Consider the following 24841-nt stretch of genomic DNA (forward strand, 5'->3'; position numbering starts at 1 on the left):
AGATTCATTCAGGAGAACAACATGGGTTATCAGAGATTCATTCTGGAGAACAACATGGGTTATCAGAGATTCATTCTGGAGAACAACATGGGTTACCAGGGATTCATTCAGGAGAACAACATGGGTTACCAGGGATTCATTCAGGAGAACAACATGGGTTATCAGGGATTCATTCAGGAGAACAACATGGGTTATCAGGGATTCATTCAGGAGAACAACATGGGTTATCAGGGATTCATTCAGGAGAACAACATGGGTTATCAGGGATTCATTCAGGAGAACAACATGGGTTATCAGGGATTCATTCAGGAGAACAACATGGGTTACCAGGGATTCATTCAGGAGAACAACATGGGTTACCAGGGATTCATTCAGGAGAACAACATGGGTTATCAGGGATTCATTCAGGAGAACAACATGGGTTACCAGGGATTCATTCTGGAGAACAACATGGGTTACCAGGGATTCATTCAGGAGAACAACATGGGTTATCAGGGATTCATTCAGGAGAACAACATGGGTTATCAGGGATTCATTCAGGAGAACAACATGGGTTATCAGGGATTCATTCAGGAGAACAACATGGGTTATCAGGGATTCATTCAGGAGAACAACATGGGTTACCAGGGATTCATTCAGGAGAACAACATGGGTTATCAGGGATTCATTCAGGAGAACAACATGGGTTATCAGGGATTCATTCAGGAGAACAACATGGGTTATCAGGGATTCATTCAGGAGAACAACATGGGTTATCAGGGATTCATTCAGGAGAACAACATGGGTTATCAGGGATTCATTCAGGAGAACAACATGGGTTATCAGGGATTCATTCAGGAGAACAACATGGGTTACCAGGGATTCATTCAGGAGAACAACATGGGTTATCAGGGATTCATTCAGGAGAACAACATGGGTTATCAGGGATTCATTCAGGAGAACAACATGGGTTATCAGGGATTCATTCAGGAGAACAACATGGGTTATCAGGGATTCATTCAGGAGAACAACATGGGTTACCAGGGATTCATTCAGGAGAACAACATGGGTTATCAGGGATTCATTCAGGAGAACAACATGGGTTACCAGGGATTCATTCAGGAGAACAACATGGGTTATCAGGGATTCATTCAGGAGAACAACATGGGTTATCAGGGATTCATTCAGGAGAACAACATGGGTTATCAGGGATTCATTCAGGAGAACAACATGGGTTACCAGGGATTCATTCTGGAGAACAACATGGGTTATCAGGGATTCATTCAGGAGAACAACATGGGTTACCAGGGATTCATTCAGGGGAACAACATGGGTTACCAGGGATTCATTCAGGAGAACAACATGGGTTACCAGGGATTCATTCAGGAGAACAACATGGGTTATCAGGGATTCATTCAGGAGAACAACATGGGTTATCAGGGATTCATTCAGGAGAACAACATGGGTTATCAGGGATTCATTCAGGAGAACAACATGGGTTACCAGGGATTCATTCAGGAGAACAACATGGGTTATCAGGGATTCATTCAGGAGAACAACATGGGTTACCAGGGATTCATTCAGGAGAACAACATGGGTTATCAGGGATTCATTCAGGAGAACAACATGGGTTATCAGGGATTCATTCAGGAGAACAACATGGGTTATCAGGGATTCATTCAGGAGAACAACATGGGTTATCAGGGATTCATTCAGGAGAACAACATGGGTTATCAGGGATTCATTCAGGAGAACAACATGGGTTACCAGGGATTCATTCAGGAGAACAACATGGGTTATCAGGGATTCATTCAGGAGAACAACATGGGTTATCAGGGATTCATTCAGGAGAACAACATGGGTTATCAGGGATTCATTCAGGAGAACAACATGGGTTATCAGGGATTCATTCAGGAGAACAACATGGGTTATCAGGGATTCATTCAGGAGAACAACATGGGTTATCAGGGATTCATTCAGGAGAACAACATGGGTTATCAGGGATTCATTCAGGAGAACAACATGGGTTACCAGGGATTCATTCAGGAGAACAACATGGGTTACCAGGGATTCATTCAGGAGAACAACATGGGTTATCAGGGATTCATTCAGGAGAACAACATGGGTTACCAGGGATTCATTCAGGAGAACAACATGGGTTATCAGGGATTCATTCAGGAGAACAACATGGGTTATCAGGGATTCATTCAGGAGAACAACATGGGTTATCAGGGATTCATTCAGGAGAACAACATGGGTTATCAGGGATTCATTCAGGAGAACAACATGGGTTATCAGGGATTCATTCAGGAGAACAACATGGGTTATCAGGGATTCATTCAGGAGAACAACATGGGTTATCAGGGATTCATTCAGGAGAACAACATGGGTTATCAGGGATTCATTCAGGAGAACAACATGGGTTATCAGGGATTCATTCAGGAGAACAACATGGGTTATCAGGGATTCATTCAGGAGAACAACATGGGTTACCAGGGATTCATTCAGGAGAACAACATGGGTTACCAGGGATTCATTCAGGAGAACAACATGGGTTATCAGGGATTCATTCAGGAGAACAACATGGGTTATCAGGGATTCATTCAGGGGAACAACATGGGTTATCAGGGATTCATTCAGGAGAACAACATGGGTTATCAGGGATTCATTCAGGAGAACAACATGGGTTATCAGGGATTCATTCAGGAGAACAACATGGGTTATCAGGGATTCATTCTGGAGAACAACATGGGTTATCAGGGATTCATTCAGGAGAACAACATGGGTTATCAGGGATTCATTCAGGAGAACAACATGGGTTACCAGGGATTCATTCAGGAGAACAACATGGGTTATCAGGGATTCATTCAGGAGAACAACATGGGTTACCAGGGATTCATTCAGGAGAACAACATGGGTTACCAGGGATTCATTCAGGAGAACAACATGGGTTACCAGGGATTCATTCAGGAGAACAACATGGGTTATCAGGGATTCATTCAGGAGAACAACATGGGTTATCAGGGATTCATTCAGGAGAACAACATGGGTTATCAGGGATTCATTCAGGAGAACAACATGGGTTATCAGGGATTCATTCAGGAGAACAACATGGGTTATCAGGGATTCATTCAGGAGAACAACATGGGTTATCAGGGATTCATTCTGGAGAACAACATGGGTTATCAGGGATTCATTCAGGAGAACAACATGGGTTATCAGGGATTCATTCAGGAGAACAACATGGGTTACCAGGGATTCATTCAGGAGAACAACATGGGTTATCAGGGATTCATTCAGGAGAACAACATGGGTTACCAGGGATTCATTCAGGAGAACAACATGGGTTACCAGGGATTCATTCAGGAGAACAACATGGGTTACCAGGGATTCATTCAGGAGAACAACATGGGTTATCAGGGATTCATTCAGGAGAACAACATGGGTTATCAGGGATTCATTCAGGAGAACAACATGGGTTATCAGGGATTCATTCAGGAGAACAACATGGGTTATCAGGGATTCATTCTGGAGAACAACATGGGTTACCAGGGATTCATTCAGGAGAACAACATGGGTTATCAGGGATTCATTCAGGAGAACAACATGGGTTATCAGGGATTCATTCAGGAGAACAACATGGGTTATCAGGGATTCATTCAGGAGAACAACATGGGTTATCAGGGATTCATTCAGGAGAACAACATGGGTTATCAGGGATTCATTCAGGAGAACAACATGGGTTATCAGGGATTCATTCAGGAGAACAACATGGGTTACCAGGGATTCATTCAGGAGAACAACATGGGTTATCAGGGATTCATTCAGGAGAACAACATGGGTTATCAGGGATTCATTCAGGAGAACAACATGGGTTATCAGGGATTCATTCAGGAGAACAACATGGGTTATCAGGGATTCATTCAGGAGAACAACATGGGTTATCAGGGATTCATTCAGGAGAACAACATGGGTTACCAGGGATTCATTCAGGAGAACAACATGGGTTATCAGGGATTCATTCAGGAGAACAACATGGGTTATCAGGGATTCATTCAGGAGAACAACATGGGTTATCAGGGATTCATTCAGGAGAACAACATGGGTTATCAGGGATTCATTCAGGAGAACAACATGGGTTATCAGGGATTCATTCTGGAGAACAACATGGGTTATCAGGGATTCATTCAGGAGAACAACATGGGTTACCAGGGATTCATTCAGGAGAACAACATGGGTTATCAGGGATTCATTCAGGAGAACAACATGGGTTACCAGGGATTCATTCAGGAGAACAACATGGGTTATCAGGGATTCATTCAGGAGAACAACATGGGTTACCAGGGATTCATTCAGGAGAACAACATGGGTTACCAGGGATTCATTCAGGAGAACAACATGGGTTACCAGGGATTCATTCAGGAGAACAACATGGGTTACCAGGGATTCATTCAGGAGAACAACAGGGGTTATCAGGGATTCATTCAGGAGAACAACATGGGTTACCAGGGATTCATTCAGGAGAACAACATGGGTTATCAGGGATTCATTCAGGAGAACAACATGGGTTACCAGGGATTCATTCAGGGGAACAACATGGGTTATCAGGGATTCATTCAGGGGAACAACATGGGTTACCAGGGATTCATTCAGGAGAACAACATGGGTTATCAGGGATTCATTCAGGAGAACAACATGGGTTATCAGGGATTCATTCAGGAGAACAACATGGGTTACCAGGGATTCATTCAGGAGAACAACATGGGTTACCAGGGATTCATTCTGGGGAACAACATGGGTTACCAGGGATTCATTCAGGAGAACAACATGGGTTACCAGGGATTCATTCAGGAGAACAACATGGGTTATCAGGGATTCATTCAGGAGAACAACATGGGTTACCAGGGATTCATTCTGGGGAACAACATGGGTTACCAGGGATTCATTCAGGAGAACAACATGGGTTATCAGGGATTCATTCAGGAGAACAACATGGGTTATCAGGGATTCATTCAGGAGAACAACATGGGTTACCAGGGATTCATTCAGGAGAACAACATGGGTTACCAGGTATTCATTCAGGAGAACAACATGGGTTATCAGGGATTCATTCAGGAGAACAACATGGGTTATCAGGGATTCATTCAGGAGAACAACATGGGTTATCAGGGATTCATTCAGGAGAACAACATGGGTTATCAGGGATTCATTCAGGAGAACAACATGGGTTACCAGGGATTCATTCAGGAGAACAACATGGGTTATCAGGGATTCATTCAGGAGAACAACATGGGTTATCAGGGATTCATTCAGGAGAACAACATGGGTTATCAGGGATTCATTCAGGAGAACAACATGGGTTATCAGGGATTCATTCAGGAGAACAACATGGGTTACCAGGGATTCATTCAGGGGAACAACATGGGTTATCAGGGATTCATTCAGGAGAACAACATGGGTTATCAGGGATTCATTCAGGAGAACAACATGGGTTACCAGGGATTCATTCAGGAGAACAACATGGGTTATCAGGGATTCATTCAGGAGAACAACATGGGTTACCAGGGATTCATTCAGGAGAACAACATGGGTTATCAGGGATTCATTCAGGAGAACAACATGGGTTACCAGGGATTCATTCAGGAGAACAACATGGGTTATCAGGGATTCATTCAGGAGAACAACATGGGTTATCAGGGATTCATTCTGGAGAACAACATGGGTTATCAGGGATTCATTCAGGAGAACAACATGGGTTATCAGGGATTCATTCAGGAGAACAACATGGGTTATCAGGGATTCATTCAGGAGAACAACATGGGTTATCAGGGATTCATTCAGGAGAACAACATGGGTTATCAGGGATTCATTCAGGAGAACAACATGGGTTATCAGGGATTCATTCAGGAGAACAACATGGGTTATCAGGGATTCATTCAGGAGAACAACATGGGTTATCAGGGATTCATTCAGGAGAACAACATGGGTTATCAGGGATTCATTCAGGAGAACAACATGGGTTACCAGGGATTCATTCAGGAGAACAACATGGGTTATCAGGGATTCATTCAGGAGAACAACATGGGTTATCAGGGATTCATTCAGGGGAACAACATGGGTTATCAGGGATTCATTCAGGAGAACAACATGGGTTATCAGGGATTCATTCAGGAGAACAACATGGGTTACCAGGGATTCATTCAGGAGAACAACATGGGTTATCAGGGATTCATTCAGGAGAACAACATGGGTTATCAGGGATTCATTCAGGGGAACAACATGGGTTATCAGGGATTCATTCAGGAGAACAACATGGGTTATCAGGGATTCATTCAGGAGAACAACATGGGTTATCAGGGATTCATTCAGGAGAACAACATGGGTTACCAGGGATTCATTCAGGGGAACAACATGGGTTATCAGGGATTCATTCAGGAGAACAACATGGGTTATCAGGGATTCATTCAGGAGAACAACATGGGTTACCAGGGATTCATTCAGGAGAACAACATGGGTTATCAGGGATTCATTCAGGAGAACAACATGGGTTATCAGGGATTCATTCAGGAGAACAACATGGGTTATCAGGGATTCATTCAGGAGAACAACATGGGTTATCAGGGATTCATTCAGGAGAACAACATGGGTTATCAGGGATTCATTCAGGAGAACAACATGGGTTATCAGGGATTCATTCAGGAGAACAACATGGGTTATCAGGGATTCATTCAGGAGAACAACATGGGTTATCAGGGATTCATTCAGGAGAACAACATGGGTTATCAGGGATTCATTCAGGAGAACAACATGGGTTACCAGGGATTCATTCAGGAGAACAACATGGGTTATCAGGGATTCATTCAGGAGAACAACATGGGTTACCAGGGATTCATTCAGGAGAACAACATGGGTTATCAGGGATTCATTCAGGAGAACAACATGGGTTATCAGGGATTCATTCAGGGGAACAACATGGGTTATCAGGGATTCATTCAGGAGAACAACATGGGTTATCAGGGATTCATTCAGGAGAACAACATGGGTTATCAGGGATTCATTCAGGAGAACAACATGGGTTACCAGGGATTCATTCAGGGGAACAACATGGGTTATCAGGGATTCATTCAGGAGAACAACATGGGTTATCAGGGATTCATTCAGGAGAACAACATGGGTTACCAGGGATTCATTCAGGAGAACAACATGGGTTATCAGGGATTCATTCAGGAGAACAACATGGGTTATCAGGGATTCATTCAGGAGAACAACATGGGTTATCAGGGATTCATTCAGGAGAACAACATGGGTTATCAGGGATTCATTCAGGAGAACAACATGGGTTATCAGGGATTCATTCAGGAGAACAACATGGGTTATCAGGGATTCATTCAGGAGAACAACATGGGTTATCAGGGATTCATTCAGGAGAACAACATGGGTTATCAGGGATTCATTCAGGAGAACAACATGGGTTATCAGGGATTCATTCAGGAGAACAACATGGGTTACCAGGGATTCATTCAGGAGAACAACATGGGTTATCAGGGATTCATTCAGGAGAACAACATGGGTTATCAGGGATTCATTCAGGAGAACAACATGGGTTATCAGGGATTCATTCAGGAGAACAACATGGGTTATCAGGGATTCATTCAGGAGAACAACATGGGTTATCAGGGATTCATTCAGGAGAACAACATGGGTTACCAGGGATTCATTCAGGAGAACAACATGGGTTATCAGGGATTCATTCAGGAGAACAACATGGGTTATCAGGGATTCATTCAGGAGAACAACATGGGTTACCAGGGATTCATTCAGGAGAACAACATGGGTTATCAGGGATTCATTCAGGAGAACAACATGGGTTATCAGGGATTCATTCAGGAGAACAACATGGGTTATCAGGGATTCATTCAGGAGAACAACATGGGTTATCAGGGATTCATTCAGGAGAACAACATGGGTTATCAGGGATTCATTCAGGAGAACAACATGGGTTACCAGGGATTCATTCAGGAGAACAACATGGGTTATCAGGGATTCATTCAGGAGAACAACATGGGTTATCAGGGATTCATTCAGGGGAACAACATGGGTTATCAGGGATTCATTCAGGAGAACAACATGGGTTATCAGGGATTCATTCAGGAGAACAACATGGGTTACCAGGGATTCATTCAGGAGAACAACATGGGTTATCAGGGATTCATTCAGGAGAACAACATGGGTTATCAGGGATTCATTCAGGGGAACAACATGGGTTATCAGGGATTCATTCAGGAGAACAACATGGGTTATCAGGGATTCATTCAGGAGAACAACATGGGTTATCAGGGATTCATTCAGGAGAACAACATGGGTTACCAGGGATTCATTCAGGGGAACAACATGGGTTATCAGGGATTCATTCAGGAGAACAACATGGGTTATCAGGGATTCATTCAGGAGAACAACATGGGTTACCAGGGATTCATTCAGGAGAACAACATGGGTTACCAGGGATTCATTCAGGAGAACAACATGGGTTACCAGGGATTCATTCAGGAGAACAACATGGGTTACCAGGGATTCATTCAGGAGAACAACATGGGTTATCAGGGATTCATTCAGGGGAACAACATGGGTTATCAGGGATTCATTCAGGAGAACAACATGGGTTATCAGGGATTCATTCAGGAGAACAACATGGGTTATCAGGGATTCATTCAGGGGAACAACATGGGTTATCAGGGATTCATTCTGGAGAACAACATGGGTTATCAGGGATTCATTCAGGAGAACAACATGGGTTATCAGGGATTCATTCAGGAGAACAACATGGGTTATCAGGGATTCATTCAGGAGAACAACATGGGTTATCAGGGATTCATTCAGGGGAACAACATGGGTTATCAGGGATTCATTCAGGAGAACAACATGGGTTATCAGGGATTCATTCAGGGGAACAACATGGGTTATCAGGGATTCATTCAGGAGAACAACATGGGTTATCAGGGATTCATTCAGGGGAACAACATGGGTTATCAGGGATTCATTCAGGAGAACAACATGGGTTATCAGGGATTCATTCAGGAGAACAACATGGGTTATCAGGGATTCATTCAGGAGAACAACATGGGTTATCAGGGATTCATTCAGGAGAACAACATGGGTTATCAGGGATTCATTCAGGAGAACAACATGGGTTATCAGGGATTCATTCAGGAGAACAACATGGGTTATCAGGGATTCATTCAGGAGAACAACATGGGTTATCAGGGATTCATTCAGGAGAACAACATGGGTTATCAGGGATTCATTCTGGAGAACAACATGGGTTATCAGGGATTCATTCAGGAGAACAACATGGGTTATCAGGGATTCATTCAGGGGAACAACATGGGTTATCAGGGATTCATTCAGGGGAACAACATGGGTTATCAGGGATTCATTCAGGGGAACAACATGGGTTATCAGGGATTCATTCAGGAGAACAACATGGGTTACGATACTAAAACAGCTGATAGTCCGGTGGAATTGCTGAGGTGAAATGTCCTGGATAGTGTACTATCTACTAGATGTACAACAACAGGACATAGAGTATGTATCTGGCCAGGGATAGGCTGGGCTGGACCAGCTGGCCAGGGATAGGCTGGGCTGGACCAGCCTCCATGGGGTAAACTGAGGACAGACTTCCTCTACAGTTACTGATTGGCCACTGCTCTGTTCCTGACAAGAGCTCTGCCAATCGTTCACCCGATGACATAACACACACACACGGTCATGTGGTTGTCTGAAGCAGAACAGGTCCAGCCACTCGACCATGAACCACTGTCACCAAGAGATACTGCTGCAGGGACGCTGGTTAAAGAAGGGGGTTTGTTAGACCAGTGAAAAGATCCTTAGATGACCCCATCATTGTTATTGTCATGAAACTCCATCTACTCTGAGTGAACCCAGTTACTGATTCTGTACATAATGTGTTGATATTCAAGGAGAACAGACCATAGTAACATTACCTGGCCAGGTAAAACAGGTGAACAGACCATAGTAACATTACCTGGCAGGTAAAACAGGTGAACAGACCATAGTAACATTACCTGGCCAGGTAAAACAGGTGAACAGACCATAGTAACATTACCTGGCCAGGTAAAACAGGTGAACAGACCATAGTAACATTACCTGGCCAGGTAAAACAGGAGAACAGACCATAGTAACATTACCTGGCCAGGTAAAACAGGAGAACAGACCATAGTAACATTACCTGGCCAGGTAAAACAGGTGAACAGACCATAGTAACATTACCTGGCCAGGTAAAACAGGAGAACAGACCATAGTAACATTACCTGGCCAGGTAAAACAGGTGAACAGACCATAGTAACATTACCTGGCAGGTAAAACAGGTGAACAGACCATAGTAACATTACCTGGCCAGGTAAAACAGGTGAACAGACCATAGTAACATTACCTGCCAGGTAAAACAGGTGAACAGACCACAGTAACATTACCTGGCCAGGTAAAACAGGTGAACAGACCATAGTAACATTACCTGCCAGGTAAAACAGGTGAACAGACCATAGTAACATTACCTGGCAGGTAAAACAGGTGAACAGACCATAGTAACATTACCTGGCAGGTAAAACAGGTGAACAGACCATAGTAACATTACCTGGCAGGTAAAACAGGTGAACAGACCATAGTAACATTACCTGACCAGGTAAAACAGGTGAACAGACCATAGTAACATTACCTGGCCAGGTAAAACAGGTGAACAGACCACAGTAACATTACCTGGCCAGGTAAAACAGGTGAACAGACCATAGTAACATTACCTGGCCAGGTAAAACAGGTGAACAGACCATAGTAACATTACCTGGCAGGTAAAACAGGTGAACAGACCACAGTAACATTACCTGGCCAGGTAAAACAGGTGAACAGACCATAGTAACATTACCTGGCCAGGTAAAACAGGTGAACAGACCATAGTAACATTACCTGACCAGGTAAAACAGGTGAACAGACCATAGTAACAATACCTGGCCAGGTAAAACAGGTGAACAGACCATAGTAACATTACCTGGCCAGGTAAAACAGGTGAACAGACCATAGTAACATTACCTGGCAGGTAAAACAGGTGAACAGACCATAGTAACATTACCTGGCCAGGTAAAACAGGTGAACAGACCACAGTAACATTACCTGGCCAGGTAAAACAGGTGAACAGACCACAGTAACATTACCTGACCAGGTAAAACAGGTGAACAGACCACAGTAACATTACCTGACCAGGTAAAACAGGTGAACAGACCATAGTAACATTACCTGGCCAGGTAAAACAGGTGAACAGACCATAGTAACATTACCTGACCAGGTAAAACAGGTGAACAGACCACAGTAACATTACCTGGCCAGGTAAAACAGGTGAACAGACCATAGTAACATTACCTGGCCAGGTAAAACAGGTGAACAGACCATAGTAACATTACCTGGCCAGGTAAAACAGGTGAACAGACCATAGTAACATTACCTGGCCAGGTAAAACAGGTGAACAGACCATAGTAACATTACCTGGCCAGGTAAAACAGGTGAACAGACCATAGTAACATTACCTGGCCAGGTAAAACAGGTGAACAGACCATAGTAACATTACCTGGCCAGGTAAAACAGGTGAACAGACCATAGTAACATTACCTGGCCAGGTAAAACAGGTGAACAGACCATAGTAACATTACCTGGCCAGGTAAAACAGGTGAACAGACCATAGTAACATTACCTGGCCAGGTAAAACAGGTGAACAGACCATAGTAACATTACCTGGCCAGGTAAAACAGGTGAACAGACCATAGTAACATTACCTGGCAGGTAAAACAGGTGAACAGACCATAGTAACATTACCTGACCAGGTAAAACAGGTGAACAGACCATAGTAACATTACCTGGCCAGGTAAAACAGGTGAACAGACCATAGTAACATTACCTGGCCAGGTAAAACAGGTGAACAGACCACAGTAACATTACCTGGCCAGGTAAAACAGGTGAACAGACCATAGTAACATTACCTGGCCAGGTAAAACAGGTGAACAGACCATAGTAACATTACCTGGCCAGGTAAAACAGGTGAACAGACCATAGTAACAATACCTGGCCAGGTAAAGTAAAGGAGAACAGACCATAGTAACATTACCTGGCCAGGTAAAGTAAAGGTAAATAGATCATAGTAACATTACCTGGCCAGGTAATGTAAAGGTAAATAGACCATAGTAACATTACCTGGCCAGGTAAAGTAAAGGTAAATAGATCATAGTAACATTACCTGGCCAGGTAATGTAAAGGTAAACAGAACATAGTCACATTACCTGGCAGGTAAAGTAAAGGAGAACAGACCATAGAAACATTACCTGGCAGGTAAAGGTAAACAGACCATAGTAACATTACCTGGCAGGTAAAGATAAACAGACCATAGTAACATTACCTGGCAGGTAAATGTAAACAGACCATAGTAACATTACCTGGCAGGTAAAGGTAAACAGACCATAGTAACAATACCTGGCAGGTAAAGGTAAACAGAACATAGTAACATTACCTGGCAGGTAAAGGTGAACAGACCATAGTAACATTACCTGGCCAGGTTGAAGGGTTCCCCCATCAAGATATTGTCTCGGACCGTACCGTGGAAGATCCAGGCCTGCTGGGAAACGTAGGCAAACGCTCCGTCTGCTGTGACGGAACCATGCTGCAGGTGCATCTGGGATGGGGAACACATCATACATCATTTCATGCAACACAAAACATCACTTAATACCGTTTCTGGAAGAATCTTCGGGATGAAACAATTCGTTGTACGATGTCTGCCAACGTTCAGTCGTAGTGATGCATTTATTCTATGTTGCATGTATTGTTTGTATATTTGAACATTTAACTGATAAAATGGTAACAAACACTTTCAAGCAAACCTGTTCTAAGATGCTCGATATCAGCGATGTTTTCCCGCTTCCCACGTTGCCACAGATACCAAGCAGGTTTCCCTAAAAAGTCAAACAGTCATCAGTAATCAATCACATAACTCTGACCCGTTTACCCCATCTAACTCTGACCCCTGCCTACCCCACCGAACTCTGACCCCTGCTAATCCCATCTAACTCTGACCCCTGCTAATCCCACCTAACTCTGACCCCTGCTAATCCCATCTAACTCTGACCCCTGCTAATCCCATCTAACTCTGACCCCTGCTAATCCCACCTAACTCTGACCCCTGCTAATCCCATCTAACTCTGACCCCTGCTAATCCCACCTAACTCTGACCCCTGCTAATCCCATCTAACTCTGACCCCTGCTAATCCCATCTAACTCTGACCCCTGCTTACCTCCATCTAACTCTGACCCCTGCTAATCCCACTGAACTCTGACCCCTGCTAATCCCACCTAACTCTGACCCCTGCTAATCCCACTGAACTCTGACCCCTGCTAATCCCATCTAACTCTGACCCCTGCTAATCCCACTGAACTCTGACCCCTGCTAATCCCAACCAAACTCTGACCCCTGCTTACCCCATCTAACCCAATCAAAAGCCCTATCTAACCCAGACCCCACCCACCCCATCTAACCCAATCAAAAGCCCTATCTAACCCAGACCCCACCCACCCCATCTAACCCAATCAAAAGCCCTATCTAACCCAGACCCCACCCACCCCATCTAACCCAATCAAAAGCCCTATCAAACCCAGACCCCACCCACCTTATCTAACCCAATCAAAAGCCCTATCTAACCCAGACCCCACCCTATCTAACCCAGACCCCACCCACCCCATCTAACCCAATCAAAAGCCCTATCTAACCCAGACCCCACCCACCCCATCTAACCCAATCAAAAGCCCTATCTAACCCAGACCCCACCCACCCCATCTAACCCAATCAAAAGCCCTATCTAACCCAGACCCCACCCACCCCATCTAACCCAATCAAAAGCCCTATCTAACCCAGACCCCACCCACCCCATCTAACCCAATCAAAAGCCCTATCTAACCCAGACCCCACCCACCCCATCTAACCCAATCAAAAGCCCTATCTAACCCAGACCCCACCCACCCCATCTAACCCAATCAAAAGCCCTATCTAACCCAGACCCCACCCACCCCATCTAACCCAATCAAAAGCCCTATCTAGCCCAGACCCCACCCACCCCATCTAACCCAATCAAAAGCCCTATCTAGCCCAGACCCCACCCACCCCATCTAACCCAATCAAAAGCCCTATCTAGCCCAGACCCCACCCACCCCATCTAACCCAATCAAAAGCCCTAGCAGCACCTACCTTAGGCAGGTTAAAGGAGATGTTTCTCAGGGTGGGCTTGGCCTGGGTCTTGCCCGGTGTGTGAGTCCCGTTCTGGCCCTGTGGTTCCACCTTCCCTCCCTTCAGAGAGGCTGTGGTGCCTGGTGCCGTAGCGGTTGTCTGTCCTTCAGGCCCGGCCCAGGTGAATGTGGCCTTCTCCATGACCAGGGCCGAGGAGGACCCGTGTCTCTGGACCAGGTACGAGTCTGGGTTCTGGGTCATAAGCAGTTTCTACACACACACACACAGAGTGGACATGCACACACACACACACACGCACACACACACACATACACAACCCCACACACACACACAAGCAGGCACACATACACGCAGGCACAAACACACACACACACAACCCCCCCCCCCCACACACACACACAAGCAGGCACACATACACGCAGGCACAAACACACACACACATTCACCCCCACCCACACACACACACACACACACAGTAAACACACAGAGCTTATGGTCATGCCACAAAGAGACTGATAACAGAAACGTTATGACACGTGCTTCATGATATACAGGAAGAGGTTGATGATTGACAATGTTTTAAAGGAGAGGAGTCTCACCTTTAGCCGGGCTAGCGACACTTGTCCCTCAGCTATGGCTTTGACAGAGAACGGCAACAAACCCAGGGAGAACCGCATGGAGTTAAAGATGGCGATTATGGTAAAAGCCTGGTAAAAACAAGATGGTAAAGATGGTAACATCCTGGTAAAAACAAGATGGCTAGGATGGTAACACCCTGGTAAAAACAAGATGGCAATAATGGTAACATCCTGGTAAAAACAAGATGGCTAGGATGGTAACACCCTGGTAAAAACAAGATGGCTAGGATGGTAACAGCCTGGTAAAAACAAGATGGCGATTATGGTAACATCCTGGTAAAAACAAGATGGCAATAATGGTAACATCCTGGTAAAAACAAGATGGCTAGGATGGTAACACCCTGGTAAAAACAAGATGGCTAGGATGGTAACAGCCTGGTAAAAACAAGATGGCAATAATGGTAACATCCTGGTAAAAACAAGATGGCTAGGATGGTAACAGCCTGGTAAAAACAAGATGGCAATAATGGTAACATCCTGGTAAAAACAAGATGGCTAGGATGGTAACACCCTGGTAAAAACAAGATGGCAATAATGGTAACATCCTGGTAAAAACAAGATGGCAATAATGGTAACATCCTGGTAAAAACAAGATGGCAAGGATGGTAACATCCTGGTAAAAACAAGATGGCAATAATGGTAACATCCTGGTAAAAACAAGATGGCAAGGATGGTAACACCCTGGTAAAAACAAGATGGCAATAATGGTAACATCCTGGTAAAAACAAGATGGCTAGGATGGTAACACCCTGGTAAAAACAAGATGGCAATAATGGTAACATCCTGGTAAAAACAAGATGGCGAGGATGGTAACAGCCTGGTAAAAACAAGATGGCGATTATGGTAACATCCTGGTAAAAACAAGATGGCGAGGATGGTAACAGCCTGGTAAAAACAAGATGGCTAGGATGGTAACAGCCTGGTAAAAACAAGATGGCGATTATGGTAACAGCCTGGTAAAAACAAGATGGCGATTATGGTAAAAGCCTGGTAAAAACAAGATGGCTAGGATGGTAACAGCCTGGTAAAAACAAGATGGCTAGGATGGTAACAGCTTGGTAAAAACAAGATGGCTAGGATGGTAACAGCCTGGTAAAAACAAGATGGCGAGGATGGTAACAGCCTGGTAAAAACAAGATGGCGATTATGGTAACAGCCTGGTAAAAACAAGATGGCGATTATGGTAAAAGCCTGGTAAAAACAAGATGGCTAGGATGGTAACAGCCTGGTAAAAACAAGATGGCTAGGATGGTAACAGCTTGGTAAAAACAAGATGGCGATTATGGTAAAAGCCTGGTAAAAACAAGATGGCGAGGATGGTAACAACCTGGTAAAAACAAGATGGCTAGAATGGTAACAGCCTGGTAAAAACACAGTAAGAGACATGACTTTACAGTACAGTACACACTACAGGATGGTTAGCCATCTGAGCTAAAGGCCTTTCATTAGGTAATACTGTATTCATAGGTGACTATGTTAGCCCTCTGAGCTAAAGGTCTTTCATTAGGTACTACTGTATTCATAGCTGACTATGTTAGCCCTCTGAGCTAAAGGTCTTTCATTAGGTACTACTGTATTCATATCTGACTATGTTAGCCCTCTGAGCTAAAGGTCTTTCATTAGGTACTACTCATAGCTGACTATGTTAGCCCTCTGAGCTAAAGGTCTTTCATTAGGTACTACTGTAGTCATAGCTGACTATGTTAGCCTGCTGAGCTAAAGGTCTTTCATTAGGTAATACTGTATTCATAGCTGACTATGTTAGCCCTCTGAGCTAAAGGTCTTTCATTAGGTACTACTGTATTCATAGCTGACTATGTTAGCCCTCTGAGCTAAAGGTCTTTCATTAGGTACTACTGTATTCATAGCTGACTATGTTAGCCCTCTGAGCTAAAGGCCTTTCATTAGGTACTACTGTAGTCATAGCTGACTATGTTAGCCCTCTGAGCTAAAGGTCTTTCATTAGGTACTACTGTACTCATAGCTGACTATCTTAGCCCTCTGAGCTAAAGGCCTTTCATTAGGTAATACTGTATTCATAGCTGACTATGTTAGCCCTCTGAGCTAAAGGTCTTTCATTAGGTACTACTCATAGCTGACTATGTTAGCCCTCTGAGCTAAAGGTCTTTCATTAGGTACTACTGTACTCATAGCTGACTATGTTAGCCCTCTGAGCTAAAGGTCTTTCATTAGGTAATACTCATAGCTGACTATGTTAGCCCTCTGAGCTAAAGGTCTTTCATTAGGTACTACTGTAGTCATAGCTGACTATGTTAGCCCTCTGAGCTAAAGGTCTTTCATTAGGTACTACTGTATTCATAGCTGACTATGTTAGCCCTCTGAGCTAAAGGTCTTTCATTAGGTACTACTGTATTCATAGCTGACTATGTTAGCCCTCTGAGCTAAAGGTCTATCATTAGGTACTACTGTATTCATAGCTGACTATGTTAGCCCTCTGAGCTAAAGGTCTTTCATTAGGTAATACTGTATTCATATCTGACTATGTTAGCCCTCTGAGCTAAAGGTCTTTCATTAGGTAATACTCATAGCTGACTATGTTAGCCCTCTGAGCTAAAGGTCTTTCATTAGGTACTACTCATAGCTGACTATGTTAGCCCTCTGAGCTAAAGGTCTTTCATTAGGTACTACTCATAGCTGACTATGTTAGCCCTCTGAGCTAAAGGTCTTTCATTAGGTACTACTCATAGCTGACTGTGTTAGCCCTCTGAGCTAAAGGTCTTTCATTAGGTACTACTCATAGTCGACTATGTAAGCCTGCTGAGCTAAAGGCCTTTCATTAGGTACTACTGTACTCATAGCTGACTATGTTAGCCTGCTGAGCTAAAGGTCTTTCATTAGGTAATACTGTAGTCATAGCTGACTATGTTAGCCCTCTGAGCTAAAGGTCTTTCATTAGGTACTACTGTAGTCATAGCTGACTATGTTAGCCCTCTGAGCTAAAGGCCTTTCATTAGGTACTACTGTACTCATAGCTGACTATGTTAGCCTGCTGAGCTAAAGGTCTTTCATTAGGTACTACTGTATTCATAGCTGACTATGTTAGCCCTCTGAGCTAAAGGTCTTTCATTAGGTACTACTGTAGTCATAGCTGACTATGTTAGCCCTCTGAGCTAAAGGTCTTTCATTAGGTACTACTCATATCTGACTATGTTAGCCTGCTGAGCTAAAGGTCTTTCATTAGGTACTACTGTATTCATAGCTGACTATGTTAGCCATCTGAGCTAAAGGTCTTTCATTAGGTACTACTGTATTCATAGCTGACTATGTTAGCCCTCTGAGCTAAAGGCCTTTCATTAGGTAATACTGTATTCATAGCTGACTATGTTAGCCTGATGAGCTAAAGGTCTTTCATTAGGTACTACTGTATTCATATCTGACTATGTTAGCCCTCTGAGCTAAAGGTCTTTCATTAGGTACTGTTCATAGCTGACTATGTTAGCCCTCTGAGCTAAAGGTCTTTCATTAGGTAATACTGTATTCATAGCTGACTATGTTAGCCCTCTGAGCTAAAGGTCTTTCATTAGGTACTACTGTATTCATAGCTGACTATGTTAGCCCTCTGAGCTAAAGGCCTTTCATTAGGTAATACTGTATTCATAGCTGACTATGTTAGCCTGCTGAGCTAAAGGTCTTTCATTAGGTACTACTGTATTCATATCTGACTATGTTAGCCCTCTGAGCTAAAGGTCTTTCATTAGGTAATACTGTATTCATAGCTGACTATGTTAGCCTGCTGAGCTAAAGGTCTTTCATTAGGTACTACTGTAGTCATAGCTGACTATGTTAGCCCTCTGAGCTAAAGGTCTTTCATTAGATACTACTGTACTCATAGCGGACTATGTTAGCCCTCTGAGCTAAAGGTCTTTCATTAGGTACTACTGTAGTCATAGCTGACTATGTTAGCCCTCTGAGCTAAAGGTCTTTCATTAGGTACTACTCATAGCGGACTATGTTAGCCTGCTGAGCTAAAGGCCTTTCATTAGATACTACTGTATTCATAGCTGACTATGTTAGCCCTCTGAGCTAAAGGTCTTTCATTAGGTACTACTGTATTCATATCTGACTATGTTAGCCCTCTGAGCTAAAGGTCTTTCATTAGGTACTACTGTATTCATAGCTGACTATGTTAGCCATCTGAGCTAAAGGTCTTTCATTAGGTAATACTGTATTCATAGCTGACTATGTTAGCCATCTGAGCTAAAGGTCTTTCATTAGGTACTACTGTATTCATAGCTGACTATGTTAGCCCTCTGAGCTAAAGGTCTTTCATTAGGTACTACTGTACTCATAGCTGACTATGTTAGCCCTCTGAGCTAAAGGTCTTTCATTAGGTACTACTGTATTCATATCTGACTATGTTAGCCCTCTGAGCTAAAGGTCTTTCATTAGGTACTACTGTATTCATAGCTGACTATGTTAGCCATCTGAGCTAAAGGTCTTTCATTAGGTAATACTGTATTCATAGCTGACTATGTTAGCCATCTGAGCTAAAGGTCTTTCATTAGGTACTACTGTATTCATAGCTGACTATGTTAGCCCTCTGAGCTAAAGGTCTTTCATTAGGTACTACTGTACTCATAGCTGACTATGTTAGCCCTCTGAGCTAAAGGTCTTTCATTAGGTACTACTGTATTCATATCTGACTATGTTAGCCCTCTGAGCTAAAGGCCCTTCATTAGATACTACTGTATTCATAGCTGACTATGTTAGCCCTCTGAGCTAAAGGTCTTTCATTAGGTAATACTGTATTCATAGCTGACTATGTTAGCCTGCTGAGCTAAAGGTCTTTCATTAGGTAATACTGTATTCATAGCTGACTATGTTAGCCATCTGAGCTAAAGGTCTTTCATTAGGTAATACTGTATTCATAGCTGACTATGTTAGCCATCTGAGCTAAAGGTCTTTCATTAGGTAATACTGTATTCATAGCTGACTATGTTAGCCTGCTGAGCTAAAGGTCTTTCATTAGGTAATACTGTATTCATAGCTGACTATGTTAGCCCTCTGAGCTAAAGGTCTTTCATTAGGTACTACTGTACTCATAGCTGACTATGTTAGCCCTCTGAGCTAAAGGTCTTTCATTAGGTACTACTGTATTCATATCTGACTGTGTTAGCCCTCTGAGCTAAAGGCCCTTCATTAGATACTACTGTATTCATAGCTGACTATGTTAGCCCTCTGAGCTAAAGGTCTTTCATTAGGTACTACTGTATTCATAGCTGACTATGTTAGCCATCTGAGCTAAAGGTCTTTCATTAGGTACTACTGTATTCATAGCTGACTATGTTAGCCCTCTGAGCTAAAGGTCTTTCATTAGGTACTACTGTATTCATATCTGACTATGTTAGCCCTCTGAGCTAAAGGTCTTTCATTAGGTACTACTGTATTCATATCTGACTATGTTAGCCCTCTGAGCTAAAGGTCTTTCATTAGGTAATACTGTATTCATAGCTGACTATGTTAGCCTGCTGAGCTAAAGGTCTTTCATTAGGTAATACTGTATTCATAGCTGACTATGTTAGCCTCCTGAGCTAAAGGTCTTTCATTAGGTACTACTGTATTCATAGCTGACTATGTTAGCCCTCTGAGCTAAAGGTCTTTCATTAGGTACTACTCATAGCTGACTATGTTAGCCATCTGAGCTAAAGGTCTTTCATTAGGTACTACTGTATTCATATCTGACTATGTTAGCCCTCTGAGCTAAAGGTCTTTCATTAGGTACTACTCATAGCTGACTATGTTAGCCCTCTGAGCTAAAGGTCTTTCATTAGGTACTACTGTATTCATAGCTGACTATGTTGGCCCTCTGAGCTAAAGGTCTTTCATTAGGTACTACTGTATTCATAGCTGACTATGTTAGCCCTCTGAGCTAAAGGTCTTTCATTAGGTACTACTGTATTCATAGCTGACTATGTTAGCCATCTGAGCTAAAGGTCTTTCATTAGGTAATACTGTATTCATAGCTGACTATGTTAGCCATCTGAGCTAAAGGTCTTTCATTAGGTACTACTGTATTCATAGCTGACTATGTTAGCCCTCTGAGCTAAAGGTCTTTCATTAGGTACTACTGTATTCATAGCTGACTATGTTAGCCATCTGAGCTAAAGGTCTTTCATTAGGTAATACTGTATTCATAGCTGACTATGTTAGCCATCTGAGCTAAAGGTCTTTCATTAGGTACTACTGTATTCATAGCTGACTATGTTAGCCCTCTGAGCTAAAGGTCTTTCATTAGGTACTACTGTACTCATAGCTGACTATGTTAGCCCTCTGAGCTAAAGGTCTTTCATTAGGTACTACTGTATTCATATCTGACTATGTTAGCCCTCTGAGCTAAAGGTCTTTCATTAGGTACTACTGTATTCATAGCTGACTATGTTAGCCATCTGAGCTAAAGGTCTTTCATTAGGTAATACTGTATTCATAGCTGACTATGTTAGCCATCTGAGCTAAAGGTCTTTCATTAGGTACTACTGTATTCATAGCTGACTATGTTAGCCCTCTGAGCTAAAGGTCTTTCATTAGGTACTACTGTACTCATAGCTGACTATGTTAGCCCTCTGAGCTAAAGGTCTTTCATTAGGTACTACTGTATTCATATCTGACTATGTTAGCCCTCTGAGCTAAAGGCCCTTCATTAGATACTACTGTATTCATAGCTGACTATGTTAGCCCTCTGAGCTAAAGGTCTTTCATTAGGTAATACTGTATTCATAGCTGACTATGTTAGCCTGCTGAGCTAAAGGTCTTTCATTAGGTAATACTGTATTCATAGCTGACTATGTTAGCCATCTGAGCTAAAGGTCTTTCATTAGGTAATACTGTATTCATAGCTGACTATGTTAGCCATCTGAGCTAAAGGTCTTTCATTAGGTAATACTGTATTCATAGCTGACTATGTTAGCCTGCTGAGCTAAAGGTCTTTCATTAGGTAATACTGTATTCATAGCTGACTATGTTAGCCCTCTGAGCTAAAGGTCTTTCATTAGGTACTACTGTACTCATAGCTGACTATGTTAGCCCTCTGAGCTAAAGGTCTTTCATTAGGTACTACTGTATTCATATCTGACTGTGTTAGCCCTCTGAGCTAAAGGCCCTTCATTAGATACTACTGTATTCATAGCTGACTATGTTAGCCCTCTGAGCTAAAGGTCTTTCATTAGGTACTACTGTATTCATAGCTGACTATGTTAGCCATCTGAGCTAAAGGTCTTTCATTAGGTACTACTGTATTCATAGCTGACTATGTTAGCCCTCTGAGCTAAAGGTCTTTCATTAGGTACTACTGTATTCATATCTGACTATGTTAGCCCTCTGAGCTAAAGGTCTTTCATTAGGTACTACTGTATTCATATCTGACTATGTTAGCCCTCTGAGCTAAAGGTCTTTCATTAGGTAATACTGTATTCATAGCTGACTATGTTAGCCTGCTGAGCTAAAGGTCTTTCATTAGGTAATACTGTATTCATAGCTGACTATGTTAGCCTCCTGAGCTAAAGGTCTTTCATTAGGTACTACTGTATTCATAGCTGACTATGTTAGCCCTCTGAGCTAAAGGTCTTTCATTAGGTACTACTCATAGCTGACTATGTTAGCCATCTGAGCTAAAGGTCTTTCATTAGGTACTACTGTATTCATATCTGACTATGTTAGCCCTCTGAGCTAAAGGTCTTTCATTAGGTACTACTCATAGCTGACTATGTTAGCCCTCTGAGCTAAAGGTCTTTCATTAGGTACTACTGTATTCATAGCTGACTATGTTGGCCCTCTGAGCTAAAGGTCTTTCATTAGGTACTACTGTATTCATAGCTGACTATGTTAGCCCTCTGAGCTAAAGGTCTTTCATTAGGTACTACTGTATTCATAGCTGACTATGTTAGCCCTCTGAGCTAAAGGTCTTTCATTAGGTAATACTGTAGTCATAGCTGACTATGTTAGCCCTCTGAGCTAAAGGTCTTTCATTAGGTACTACTCATATCTGACTATGTTAGCCCTCTGAGCTAAAGGTCTTTCATTAGGTACTACTGTAGTCATAGCTGACTATGTTAGCCATCTGAGCTAAAGGTCTTTCATTAGGTACTACTCATAGCTGACTATGTTAGCCCTCTGAGCTAAAGGTCTTTCATTAGGTACTACTGTATTCAGATCTGACTATGTTAGCCATCTGAGCTAAAGGTCTTTCATTAGGTACTACTCATAGCTGACTATGTTAGCCCTCTGAGCTAAAGGCCTTTCATTAGGTAATACTGTAGTCATATCTGACTATGTTAGCCCTCTGAGCTAAAGGTCTTTCATTAGGTACTACTGTATTCATATCTGACTATGTTAGCCCTCTGAGCTAAAGGCCTTTCATTAGGTACTACTGTAGTCATATCTGACTATGTTAGCCCTCTGAGCTAAAGGTCTTTCATTAGGTAATACTGTAGTCATAGCTGACTATGTTAGCCCTCTGAGCTAAAGGCCTTTCATTAGGTACTACTGTATTCATATCTGACTATGTTAGCCCTCTGAGCTAAAGGCCTTTCATTAGGTAATACTGTATTCATATCTGACTATGTTAGCCCTCTGAGCTAAAGGTCTTTCATTAGGTAATACTGTAGTCATAGCTGACTATGTTAGCCCTCTGAGCTAAAGGTCTTTCATTAGGTAATACTGTATTCATAGCTGACTATGTTAGCCCTCTGAGCTAAAGGTCTTTCATTAGGTACTACTCATAGCGGACTATGTTAGCCCTCTGAGCTAAAGGTCTTTCATTAGGTAATACTGTACTCATAGCTGACTATGTTAGCCCTCTAAGCTAAAGGTCTTTCATTAGGTACTACTCATAGCTGACTATGTTAGCCCTCTGAGCTAAAGGCCTTTCATTAGGTACTACTGTATTCATAGCTGACTATGTTAGCCCTCTGAGCTAAAGGCCTTTCATTAGGTAATACTGTATTCATATCTGACTATGTTAGCCCTCTGAGCTAAAGGTCTTTCATTAGGTACTACTCATAGCGGACTATGTTAGCCTGCTGAGCTAAAGGTCTTTCATTAGGTACTACTGTATTCATAGCTGACTATGTTAGCCTGCTGAGCTAAAGACTATAGACATATCTACTCAGTATGACTAGACTTGGTATTAGGACTAGGTATTAGGACTAGGTATTAGGACTAGGTATTAGGACTAGGTATTAGGACTAGGTATTAGGACTAGGTATTAGGTCTAGGTATTAGGACTAGGTATTAGGACTAGGTATTAGGACTAGGTATTAGGTCTAGGTATTAGGACTAGGTATTAGGTCTAGGTATTAGGTCTAGGTATTAGGTCTAGGTATTAGGTCTAGGTATTAGGTCTAGGTATTAGGTCTAGGTATTAGGACTAGGTATTAGGACTAGGTATTAGGACTAGGTATATGGACTAGGTATGTGGACTAGGTATTAGGTATTAGGACTAGATATTAGGTCCAGGTATATGGACTAGGTATATGGACTAGGTATTAGGACTAGGTATTAGGACTAGGTATTAGGACTAGGTATTAAGTCTAGGTATTAGGTCTAGGTATATGGACTAGGTATTAGGACTAGGTATATGGACTAGGTATTAGGTCTAGGTATAAGGACTAGGTATTAGGACTAGGTATTAGGACTAGGTATTAGGACTAGGTATTAGGACTAGGTATTAGGACTAGGTATTAGGACTAGGTATTAAGTCTAGGTATTAGGTCTAGGTATATGGACTAGGTATTAGGACTAGGTATATGGACTAGGTATTAGGTCTAGGTATAAGGACTAGGTATTAGGACTAGGTATTAGGACTAGGTATTAGGACTAGGTATTAGGTCTAGGTATTAGGACTAGGTATTAGGTCTAGATATTAGGACTAGGTATTAGGACTAGGTATTAGGACTAGATATTAGGACTAGGTATT

At 42.7% G+C, this 24841-nt stretch overlaps 1 protein-coding gene across 1 annotated transcript in view; it reads right to left on the minus strand.

The window, feature by feature from the left end:
* Positions 1–24841, minus strand: part of abcc12 (ATP-binding cassette, sub-family C (CFTR/MRP), member 12) — a 101346-nt gene that overhangs the window by 44881 nt on the left and 31624 nt on the right. The window contains exons 10-13 of the mRNA XM_071400410.1: positions 14872–14979; positions 14273–14521; positions 12915–12986; positions 12582–12706 (exon numbers count right to left, since the gene is read on the minus strand). Coding sequence (XP_071256511.1) covers positions 12582–12706; positions 12915–12986; positions 14273–14521; positions 14872–14979 — 554 coding nt within the window. The remainder of the gene's footprint in view (positions 1–12581; positions 12707–12914; positions 12987–14272; positions 14522–14871; positions 14980–24841) is intronic.

The sequence above is a fragment of the Salvelinus alpinus genome, chromosome 5 (assembly GCF_045679555.1).
Source record: "Salvelinus alpinus chromosome 5, SLU_Salpinus.1, whole genome shotgun sequence".
Taxonomy (NCBI): Eukaryota; Metazoa; Chordata; class Actinopteri; order Salmoniformes; family Salmonidae; genus Salvelinus; species Salvelinus alpinus.